This window comes from Mus caroli, chromosome 5, assembly GCF_900094665.2.
Source record: "Mus caroli chromosome 5, CAROLI_EIJ_v1.1, whole genome shotgun sequence".
Lineage (NCBI taxonomy): Eukaryota > Metazoa > Chordata > Mammalia > Rodentia > Muridae > Mus > Mus caroli.
The window spans coordinates 130,331,431-130,342,463 of NC_034574.1; the positions used below are offsets into that span (position 1 = coordinate 130,331,431).

The following is an 11,033-nucleotide window of genomic DNA, read 5'->3' on the forward strand; positions in this document are numbered from 1 at the left end:
GAAATGCTGGCCTCAGCCTCATGTAGAGCAAGAATGGGGTACCCGCTATCGCTCATTGGAGCCCAGTACCCACTGCCTATCTGCTTTCTGGAGAAAGGCGGGCGGACAGCAAGCAAGGAGACCAGGTACAGAGTTGGAAGTGGTTCCTTTATGGAAAAACTGAAAATATAATAAAAATTAAAATAAAACCAGTTAAAAAAGCCAGCCCCTGGAGTTTCCACCTCCTGCCTCTGGCCCTCCAGAGGGGTGAGGCCCTGGCCCCAGGGCAGCAAAGGGTGAGGGCTTTCCTGCCCTTCCTCTTTCCCCATTCCATCCCCGACTTTTATCTCCACAGTGGGGGGCCCCCCCCTAGAGGAACCAAACCTGGGTATGGGAGCAGGACCGGAGGCCCTGTAGCCCAGGGAGGGAGGCTTGGCACATGTACCCAGCCCCAAAGCTCCGGGCCTGTAGTGTGGGCATGGGCAGGGCTGCTCCCTGCCTGGGCCCATCTGGGGTTGGGGAGGTTAGTTCCAGATCTTGAGGAAGGAGTCCCAGGAGCCTGTAGCCACGGCCATTCCATCATCTGTGACCCCAAGGCAGCTCACACGGTTATCATGGCCAGCGAGGACACCTGGAGAAGGAAGGGAAGGATGTAGGAACTGGTCTGGCCCACACTTCCCATCTCTGCCTTCTGTGGGCCCAGAGTCCTCACCTGCACGGTCACCCTTCATGGCATCCCAGATGTTGCAGTTGAAGTCGTCGTAGCCAGCGAGCAGCAGCCGGCCGCTGCGCGAGAAGGCAACCGAGGTGATGCCGCAGATGATGTTGTCGTGGGAATACATGAGCAGCTCCTGATCAGCCCGCAGGTCAAAGAGGCGACAAGTGGCGTCATCTGATCCCGTGGTGAAGGCATAGCCATTGGGGAAGAACTGCAAGATTTGGGCCAGAGATGATAAGCAAAGCCAGGGGTGTGGGATACAGGGGGCAGCTCACCATACTCCTCCTGACTTACAGCCACGGCATTGATGTCCGACTCGTGACCTATGAATGTCTGTCGGCACATGGAATCCCGAACATCCCACAGCTTGATGGAGGCGTCACAGGCACCTGACACAAAGGTGCGGCCATCGGGGGCCAGTGACAGGGACATCACATCCCCACTGTGTCCAGCAAACCCCACCGTCTGCTGGCCTGTCTCAATGTCCCACAGGGCACTGGGGAGGCAACAGGAGGAAGGATTAGGAAAGGACTAGAGGACAGAAACCCTGGCTTAACTACTATATGAGCCTAACCCTGACAGGGCCCTCTAGAAAGGGCCAAGAATCCGAAATGGTGGGGGAGCCACTTGGCCACCATGCAGAGGGGAAGACTAGGTGCTCAGAAGTGTGCCTGCCACCTGCTGGGCCCTGGATCCCCCGAAGGCAGGAGAGCCTCACCAGGTGGTGTCCCCAGAGCTGGTGATGATTTGGTTGTCGTCCAGGAAGCGGCAGCATGACAGGTACCCTGGAGAAAGGAGGTTGCAGTCAGGCATTTTAGAGGACAGTGCGTCTCATCCCTTCCCCTGACCATGTTCTTGCCTATTCTGGCTCCACTCACCAGTGTGGCCAGGCAGCTCTCTGCTGACCCTGACATTGCCCTCTCTGGTCTTGAGACTATAGATGGAGCAGATGTTGTCCAAACCCCCACAGGCCACAAAGTTCCCTGAGGGGGCGTAGGCACAGGTCATGACCCAGGAGGAACGCAGAGGGATGGCGTGGACCTAGAGGAGAGCAGCACCCTGAGTCAGAGTCAGCCAGGGCCTGACAGCCCTGCCCCACCCACTTTGGGTACCAGCTTTACCTTGTTAGTGGTGTAGCTGTCCCAAATGATGAGTTTTCCATCCTGGGAAGCGCTGACCAGCAGCCTGTTGGGCCAGTGGCAGACAGCTCAGGGTGTGGAAGAGAGGCCCCCTAACCCTCCCTGGCTAGTGAAGCATTTTAGAGGCATTCCCCCAAATCCTCTCAGGATGATCCTTCTAAGGATACTGAGAATCAGTCTTCCCAAATTACTGACAGGTTCTCCCCACCAGACCTGAGAGTCCTCCCCACACCCCGTGCTATCATTCTGCCCATTATATAAAATCACCCCAGAACCTAGACATACTAAAGCAGGGGCCACCCACGCACCTTGAGTCTGTCCCCCAGTGCATGGCATAGATTTTTGCCAGGTGTCCACGGAGGGTCCTCCGTGTTCTCATCTGAATTCGCCCCACTGGGTCCAGCCCAGCTGTGATCTGGAACAACGGAGCGACTGAGGTGGTACATGGAGACCCAAGCAGCAGAATGCCATCCAACACCTCCCATCCTTCAGTGCCCCAGGGTAGCTCTGTAGTCACCTCACCTGGGTCAGTGTGGAATCCCCGCATGCTTTTCTGGCGTCCTGTAAAAGATGGGCAGTGCAAGAGAGGGAAAGGAGAGAAGAAGGAGTGCAGAGGTAAGGAAAGAGTGAAGAAAACAGGAGACAAGGGGAAGATGAGCCGGGAGACATTTGGAGACCAGGATTCCCTTTCTCCTCCCACCCTGCGACAGACAGACACACACGAGCCACAGGCAACCCATTCTACTCAGGTCAAAGGGAAGCAGCACACTCAAGCCACGCCTGGCTGGGCTCGGCCTCCCCATCACAGCCACCAGGCCCTCACCCGGATCTGGTTCCGGAGCTGCTCGGCCTCCTGTCTCAGTTGCTCCAGCTCACTCATGGCGCCGGGCCCGTGGGGCGGGGTTGGGGGCGGCTGGGGGCCGCGGGACGGGGGCTGGGGGAGGCAGCTCCTGGCCGCTGGCCCGAGGCCTGGGGGGTGGGGGGGCAGAATGCAAGGCTGACGTCAGGTCCCAAGACGGCCCGGGAAGCGGCAGGGAATGGCGGGGTGGAAGCACACGGCCAGGAAAGGATCTGCTAGGCAGGGGGAATAGAGGACGTGGTACCCAGGGAAGGTTGGGGTCTCCGGCACGGAAAGACATTGCCAAGGAACAAACGACTTCCCCAATCTTCCTCCAGGGCCCCCGGAAACGGAGTGGGAAGTGCAAGAGGAAGAGCAGGGGAAACCCCTCCCTCGGACAGCAGCCCGGGCGGGACACTAGGGCGGCAGGAACTGGGGATGGGGGTGGGGGGGAGTCCCTTCGAAAACAGACCTGGCGTCCGCCCCAGCCTGCACAAGGCGCCGCCCTCCCAGCACCTAATTTTAAAAAGGGGCGGTACCTCTTTAAATTCACCCCCACACACCGCACACCCTCCACACACACCCCCAGCTAAGACAGAGGTGGTGATGGGGGGGGGGAGGATGAGGGGAGAAGCTAGGCTGTTCGTGGGGTTGCCTAGGCAACCGTCACCCGGACTAAGAGCACCTCATTGGTGAAGTGCCCCCACCCTAGCCTCGTTGCCAAGGCAACCGCATCCGCGGCAGAGACCTGTAGGGTGGGTGACCCCACCCCCGGCCCCCATCGCCCCCGCCCGACCTAGACTCCCGCCTCTTACCCAGAACCGGCCAGGGTGGCTGTTTACAGGATTTGGGAAAAGCCGATTGAGCACTAATAGGTTCGGGACGGCTCAACCCGGGATAATCCCCATTCCGGGCCGGCTGCACCCCATTAGCTGCTGGTCAGTGCGAGAGTAGCGGGGAAGGCAAACCCCCAAGCCGCCAGGTCCCTTCAGCACCGAGGTCGCCCGCCCTGCTGCGCCCGCACAAAGCCCGTGGGAGCCTCTCAGAAGTAATTAGGGCTCCGAAGAGAGGCCCCTGGCCCCGGGGCGCGGAGCTGCTCTCTCCCAGGCGCCGGCGAGCGGCCCCAGGCGGCTCGGCCCGATGCCCCTAGGCACCCCTAGAGCCCAGCTCTGTGTTCAGCAGCCCCCGAGGCCTAGCTGGCACCACTCCAGCCTCCGACGTCCTGCCTTCCCGGGACACCTGTGCGATCTGGCCGTGTACACTGCACTCTGACGACCCAGGCGTCCCCCACCCAGCTCCCACTTCCCCCAGACACTGGGCGTTCCTCTTCCCCGAAGATATTTCCCCTCCGTAAGTTCAGCTTTCTGCGCCAGTGCCAGAGGATGCCCCTCCAAAATGAGGGAGGGGGCAACGACATAGCTACCACCCCACTCCAGCTGTGAACAAAAGCCCCTTCCTTCCAGCTGACAGTAGCCCAGGCCTGGCCTCAATGACACAGGCCTGGGGCAGAAGGAAAACAGGCCAGGAAGAAGACACTGGGTCGGGGCCATGCTCCCAGCCCTTAGATCCCCATTGCCCTCCAACGTTCCCTCAGCAGCTCCTCGATTCTAGGGATAAAGCAACCATAGCCCCCCCCCTCCAAAAAAGAGGGTGCCACCGCCTCCGCAGGTGTGAGAGGAGGAAAGAGAGGGTCCTCAGATCTGGCAGCTGGACGGCACGGGCTGGCCGTGCTGCGAAGTGCAGTGGGCCAGGCCCTTCAGCTCGTAGGACCTCCATTTTGCCCAAAAGAAAGCTGGACGAAGGGGACAGGCGACTAGGTGCCAGACCTGGGTAAGGATTTGTAAAAAGAATAAGGTGCTGAGATCTACAGTTTAGGGGTCGGGACTGAGAAAACACTGCCAGAGCCCGAATCAAGGGACAGTAGGGTGGAGACGAAGACAAGGGTGGCCTTGAGGCCTTAACTGGATCTCCTAGGATTCTGGAGTTCTGCAAGGCTAATGCAAGCAAGAGTGTGAAACGAGTGGGCACGAGGGCTGTTACCCAGGGGCAGGCAGCAGGGTGGTGGTGGGGAAAGGGGGCGGGACAGGACATAGAAGAAACCCAGAATTTAGCCCCCCAACTATTAAGGGACCAAGAGGCAAGCGGGGCTGGGAAGAGGGGGGTCTAGATTTTAAAAATAATTGCCACTGATATTGCAGGGAGCGCATGCATTATTGAAGCCGAGGGTCCCCCCCCCCGCCCCCCAGTTCCCCTTCCGGGTTTGGAAACGACCGGGCCAGAGGAAGGGAGGGGAGGTCTGGGGAGTTACGTCCGTTTCCCAAGAGCCAAACCCGGGAGACGGAAGGAACCGAGGCTTCCCCCTGCCACACACACACCCGTGGGAATTTGGGGCTGGGGGAGATGAGGACTCCTTTTGTCAGCGGAGGTACCTGAGGTGGTGGGACTCTGCCAAGGGGTCGCTTGGAGGAGCGCGGGAGGTCCTGTCTTCCTCCGCGGCGGAGGCGGCAGCGGCGGCGACGCGGATGGATTTCCTCAGTCACCCCAACTCAACCGTCCAGCGCAGCTCTCCCCAGAGCGGAGGGATCCCGCCCGCCAGTGACGCGGCCGTCGCCGCCGCGCCCAGGACCAGGCTGGACGAGACCAAATACTCAAGTGTGTGGGGGGAAGGCTAGAAGGCGAAAACGTCACTCCAGGAGCAAAAACTGCCTCCGCCACAATAAAAGCACAATTTCACGTTTTTCTAACTCATCAAAGATCACACGATGTAGTTTACTTCCTGAAAAGGAGCAAGACATCCTCTCTAGGGACAGCAGAAGTGGTATAGGCATAAGGGAGGGTGAAAAAAAAAAAAATCCCAGGTCACGTGATCGACCTCCTTCAAACACCCCCCCCCCTGCTCCGGATTGGGCGGCTCCAGACTGGAGGCAAGAAGGCCCAATTCTCGGGTTGGCCACGCCTCCTGGTGAGGCCACTCCCTTCCCGGAGGCGGAACTAGGGAAGTCTAAACCAGTGCAGGACAGTGGGGCAGAAAAAAGACAGCGAGTGGTTGGTGACCACTAGAATCCCATAAAATGCAAGTTAGAGGGAATTACACCCAGACAGTTCTTCAAGCGCAACACTGTGGGGGTGGGGGTGGGGTGGGGGGTGGTGTAGGCTCCTCATACCGCTGCAGTAACAGTGCATATTTATTGATTTGCATACTTCAAGGTTTTTGTTTTGTGATAGAGTTTCAGGAGCCCACCACCTAGCCCAGGATGATCCTAAACTGATAATCCTCCTGCTAACATCTACCAAATGCTGGAATTACAGGTACACATCCCTGTGCCTGATTTATGCAGGGTAGAACTTAGGGCTTCGTACATGCTAGGCAAACACTCCACCAATGGAGCCACATCTCCCACCAATACTTTTGTTTATTAATCCTCATGGTGCTGACTATGGACTCAGGCTGCAGAGTTGAGATGCGATCTCAACTTTAATAACCATTGAAGAAAACTACACTGTGGAGCACCCCACCGACGGAACACAACATAAGAATGCTCCTGGATTTCCATATCTCTTAAATGAGTATGTTGAAGGTTACCCTTGATTGTCCTGGATTGTTGGAGGACTGACACCGCGGCCCCCCCCCCTTAGATTGTGAAAATGTTCTGGTAAAGTCCGAGTTGTCCGGTGGACTTTGAGACAGTCCTTGGAGTTTAGGAGATCAAAACACACTCTTCAGCCGGGCGTGGTGGCGCACGCCTTTAATCCCAGCACTCGGGAGGCAGAGGCAGGTGGATTTCTGAGTTCGAGGCCAGCCTGGTCTACAGAGTGAGTTCCAGGACAGCCAGGGCTATACAGAGAAACCCTGTCTTGAAAAAACAACAAAACAAAACAAAACAACCAAAAAAACACTATTCAAAATAGACTGTAGTGAAGTATACTCGTAGAGACGAAAGAATAGAAAGTTCACATTTGTCTTCACCCACATATTGAGTTAGAGATCAGCCTGAGCCACAAGAGACCTTGTTTCAAAAAGTGTGTTGGGGGACAGGGTTGGAGAGATGGCTCAGTCAGCAAAGTGCTTACCATGCAAACATAAAGACCTGAGTTTGATCCCAGAAAACCAAGTAAAAGAAAAAAACCCAGGCACAGTAGCCACACCTATACTATAGTCCCAACACTTGCAGGCCAGGATGGAAAGAGCCCTGAGAGCTCGCTGGTCAGGGAGTTCATGTGAGAGCTCTAAGTTCTGTGAGAGATCTTGTCTCAGATATTAAAGCAGGAGCAGCTGGCTTGGCAGCTAAGAGCACGTACTACTGCTTTTCAAGAGGACCAGGGGTCAGTTGCCAGGCCTCACATGGTGTCCCCTAACCTTCTGTAACTCCAGTTCAGGGAATCAAATGCTCTCTTCTGATGCACCAGGCATGTCATGCAATGTGCACACGTGCATACATGCAAAATATTTATACACGTAAAATAGCCACAGAGTAACTGAGGATGCTTCCCACCCCCCTCTGCCAACTTAAACCTCCAAGGCATCAGATGTGGTGGCCCACACTTGTAAAGCCAGACCTCCATTATAGCACCCTGTCTCAAAACCACAGAACAGAAAGCAAAACAACACCAGCAAGGCCACTCGTTCACCTTTCCCTGTAATTGACATTTATTACCCACAGATTATTACACGTGTACTTATGAATCCCATGACTTATATAGATAACAGGTTAAACATTACAATTTGGAAAAGATCTTATAGATAGTTTTACTTCGGTTTCCTCAAAGTACCGAGGGCCAAAGTGACTTCCTTAAAGCCACATAGCAGATGAGCGAGCTGCCTAAAGCCAGCCTCCGCAGAGCCGCGTCCTCCTCAAGCTGGTTTCACTGTTAATGAGTTTCCCTGGTTTAGCTCATCCAGCAATATTCACTGAGCCCCAGTAATGTACAGATGCTATCCTACTCCCGGAGGATAGCCGCTTACCTTGCAAAGAGCCTGTGGTTTACAGAGGAGAAAGATCGAAGCCAGGCATGGAAATACAACAAGTGTCCATGCTCTGGATTGATTGCCTTGCTTTTTATAACAGAAGCAACTTAAGGAAGGCTCGCAGTTTGAGGGGATACAGTCTACCATGGTGGAGAGAGCTTAATGGCAGAGGCATGAGGAAATGGTCACAATTGCTTATACACAGTCAGAAAACAGAGAGGAATACTGGTGCTCGGCCGGCTTTCTTTCTCCTTTTTTGATTTAGTCCAGAGCCTCAGGTGAAGCCATAGTGCCTCCCACACTCAAAGTGGGTCTTCCCACCTCCACTAAGTCTTTCCGGAAAGACCCTTTCGGACTCACCTAAAAACGTGTCGCCTAGGTGATCCTAACTCTTAATCAAGTTGACAATCAAGATTAACAGTCATGGGGCTGGATCCATTCTCTCTCTCTCTCTCTCTCTCTCTCTCTCTCTCTCTCTCTCTCTCTCTCTCTCTCTCCCCACTGCATCAGGGAATGCACTGCATCTCAAAGAGGAGACACTTGAGGAGGAAGGTAAGAGCTTTAGATTTGAGGTACCAAAATTTCTCCTGGGTTGTGCGGAAGGTGGTCTAGGGTTTAGTGCAGAAGTCTGGCTTGGAATAGAGCCCCAAGACTGAGTGGCACATTCAAGCAGATGAAGTCATTAAAAAAATCAGGGAAGAGACAAAATGGCCAAAGACCAAACTCTAAGGAACTCCAGCATTTAGAGGTCATGCAGTGTCCAGATTGCCAAAGCAGAAGCCAGGGAGCTGCAGAAAATCAGGAGAATGTGGAGTTCTGGAATCCAAAAATGTCCTCAGTGGGGAACACAAAAGGATAGTTGTTCAGTGCTGCAAACAGATGAACCAAGACTTCTCTGAGATGTGTGCTTGGGGCTGAGCTACACAGGCCACCAGGAGCCTGGTCTACACTGTTTGCAAGGGGTTGAGAGGAGACTTGGAGTAGAACTGTATAGCTATGTCCTCCAAATAGAAACATTCCCTTCAGGAGGGTGGAGGGAGGCTCATATGACCAAGGAAGCTAAGGAAACCTGCAAGGCTCAGGGTACTTATGAAGCTTACACGCCCCACAAAGCCCCTCCCCAAGCGTATATAAGCAGCTCACAACTGCTGGTGAGAGAAGACTCTCTGGAGGAGAGCTGAAAGCTGGACAGGAAGCTGCAAATGCGCTACTTTGTGAGCATGGGGTGGGGGACATGTCGGCAGGGGGGTTGAGACAGGATCTCTTTGTGTAGCCCTGGCAGTCCTGGAACTTGCTCTGTAGACCAGGCTGCCCTCCAAGTCATAGAGATTCGTTCTGCCTCCTGAGTGCTGGGATTGAAGGTGTGTGCCACCACATCTGATCCAAGTTGCTTTTTTCTGTGTGTCTATGTGTATGTGGGTACAGGTAGGCAGGAATGTGTGTACAAATTTGTGAAGACCTTGGGTGTTGTTCCTTAAGAACAGCATCTACTTTTTTTTATTCCTTTCTTTGCATGCGTGCGTGTGCGTGCGTGTGTGTGTGTGTGTGTGTGTGTGTGTGTGTGTCCTGATGCTTATGCCCCCATAGAAGGCAGAGTGGTGTCAGGTGTCCTGCTCTGTTACCCTTCATTATATTCCTTTGAGACAGGGTCTTTCACTGAACCTAGAGCGAGGCTGGCAGCCACCAAACCCCAGAGGTCTTCCCATCTTTGCTTCCCACAGTGTTGGAGCCTCAGGTGCATACATGTGGACTCCCCGTGTTTGTTTGTTTTGTTTTGCTTTTTTTTTACAGGAGTGCTTACATTGCAAACTCAGCTCTTCACGCTTCCATAGCCAGTGTTTGGACCCAAAGGCTTATCTCACAGACCTCTCACCTTGTATCTGATTGACCTGAAACTCAGTACTTCAGTATGGCTGGCTGCCCAGTGAGTGCAGGCATCCTCCTGCCTCCACCTTTCCAGTGCTGAGGTTTCTAAACACATACCACCATGCCTGGCTTTTCCACGTACCTTTTAGGGATCAAAATGGGGTCCTCATGCTTCCTGTTGGAGCTGTCTTCCCAGCCTCCTGGGGGGAGGGGCTTGTTTCTATGATCTGTCATTGGTCTCACATCTGAACAAACGTGTGTGTGTGTGTGTGTGTGTGTGTGTGTGTGCGCGCGCGCATTTGAATAGGGGTTCACTATGTAGTCCAGGCTGGCCTTGAACTCTTGATCTTCCTTGATCTTCCTGCCTCAGCCTCCTGAACATTGGCATTGCAGACATATGCTATCATGCTTGAAGTAATTTGCTTTTTTCCCCCTTTAACAAGTTTTAAGTTAATTCTTAAAGTCAACATATGAAGTGATGGGTGTTGTCCTGACACTCCCCACTCAGCCCATCCCCCTACCCTGCTGCCCTTGCCCACCCTCTTCTCCTCTTCTTTTGCTAGTTCCTTTCCTTCCCTCAAGTAATTCTCCCTTCTGCTTCATGTCACATGAATTCCATTCCCCTCTTCCTCCCCTGACTCCCTCCATTAAGATCTCTTCCTCCTTTGGGGATGGCAAGATTGCTCAGGGGATAAAGGCACTTAGTGCCAAGCCTCCTCTTGGCTCCTGGCATCCACATGGTAGAAGGAGAGAACCAACTCTTGCAAGATGTCCTCTGGTCTCGTACACATTCTATGGTATCTGTATATGCACACACACACAAACAAACACACACAAACAAATATACATGCACATACATACATACACACATACATACACACACAAACATACACGTACACACACAATATACACACAAACACACACATACACACAAACACATACACACAAGCATGCACACACACACATTCACACAAGCATGCACACACACACATACAAAATCTCTTTCATGGTTTGCTTTTACTTCCACCCCCCCACACCCCACACACACCCCCACACCCCACACACACTTCAGCTACTATTTCATTTTGTTTATTATTATGCTGTGTGTGTTTCTGATGTGTAGGTGTGAGTGCAGGCACACGCTGGCCATGGGCACATGTGGAAGTCAGAGGACAACTTGCAGGAATCAGCTCTCTCCTTCTCCCAGGTAGGTCCCAGGACTGGAATTGACATTGTCTGAAGTGTCAGTGAGCCCCTTAAGCCCACTGAGTCATCTTGCCAGCTGAACACTACTTTTAAATTTTATTTTATTCATGATTTTTAGTTAAACACTGAAGTATCTTAATCATATTCACTCTGACCCCTGCCTTCCCCCTTCCTTATACCCCCAACATTTTCCCTTCATTCTCTTTCCTTGTGTTTTTCTGTACCCCACTGGGAACAATTAGTGTTGCCTATTGGACTATTTATTTATTGGTTTTGTCAAGTGTGTGTGCGTGCGTGTATGTGTGTGTGTGTGTGTGTGTG

At 53.5% G+C, this 11,033-nt stretch overlaps 1 protein-coding gene across 1 annotated transcript; it reads right to left on the reverse strand.

Moving 5' to 3' along the window:
• Window positions 1-126: 126 nt before the first annotated feature.
• On the reverse strand, window positions 127-5,273 carry Gnb2 (G protein subunit beta 2). Its single transcript, XM_021163129.2, has 10 exons — window positions 5,104-5,273; window positions 2,660-2,805; window positions 2,359-2,397; window positions 2,145-2,251; window positions 1,819-1,882; window positions 1,576-1,738; window positions 1,416-1,482; window positions 992-1,193; window positions 692-908; window positions 127-610 (listed from the first exon to the last, which is right to left on the reverse strand). Exons 2-10 carry the CDS (start codon window positions 2,714-2,716, stop codon window positions 504-506), a joined length of 1,023 nt encoding a protein of 340 aa, XP_021018788.1. The 5' UTR covers window positions 2,717-2,805; window positions 5,104-5,273; the 3' UTR covers window positions 127-503.
• Window positions 5,274-11,033: the final 5,760 nt, after the last annotated feature.

Bases quoted from the DNA above. Each gene is read 5' to 3' on its own strand.
- Gnb2 (XM_021163129.2), bottom strand. From the start codon at position 2,716: ATGAGTGAGCTGGAGCAACTGAGACAGGAGGCCGAGCAGCTCCGGAAC. The intron at 1,483-1,575 runs GTGAGTGGAGCC...TCCTTTCTCCAG, and splicing joins AGAGCTGCCTGGCCACACTG to GGTACCTGTCATGCTGCCGC. The intron at 909-991 runs GTAAGTCAGGAG...CAAATCTTGCAG, and splicing joins CGGACATCAATGCCGTGGCT to TTCTTCCCCAATGGCTATGC.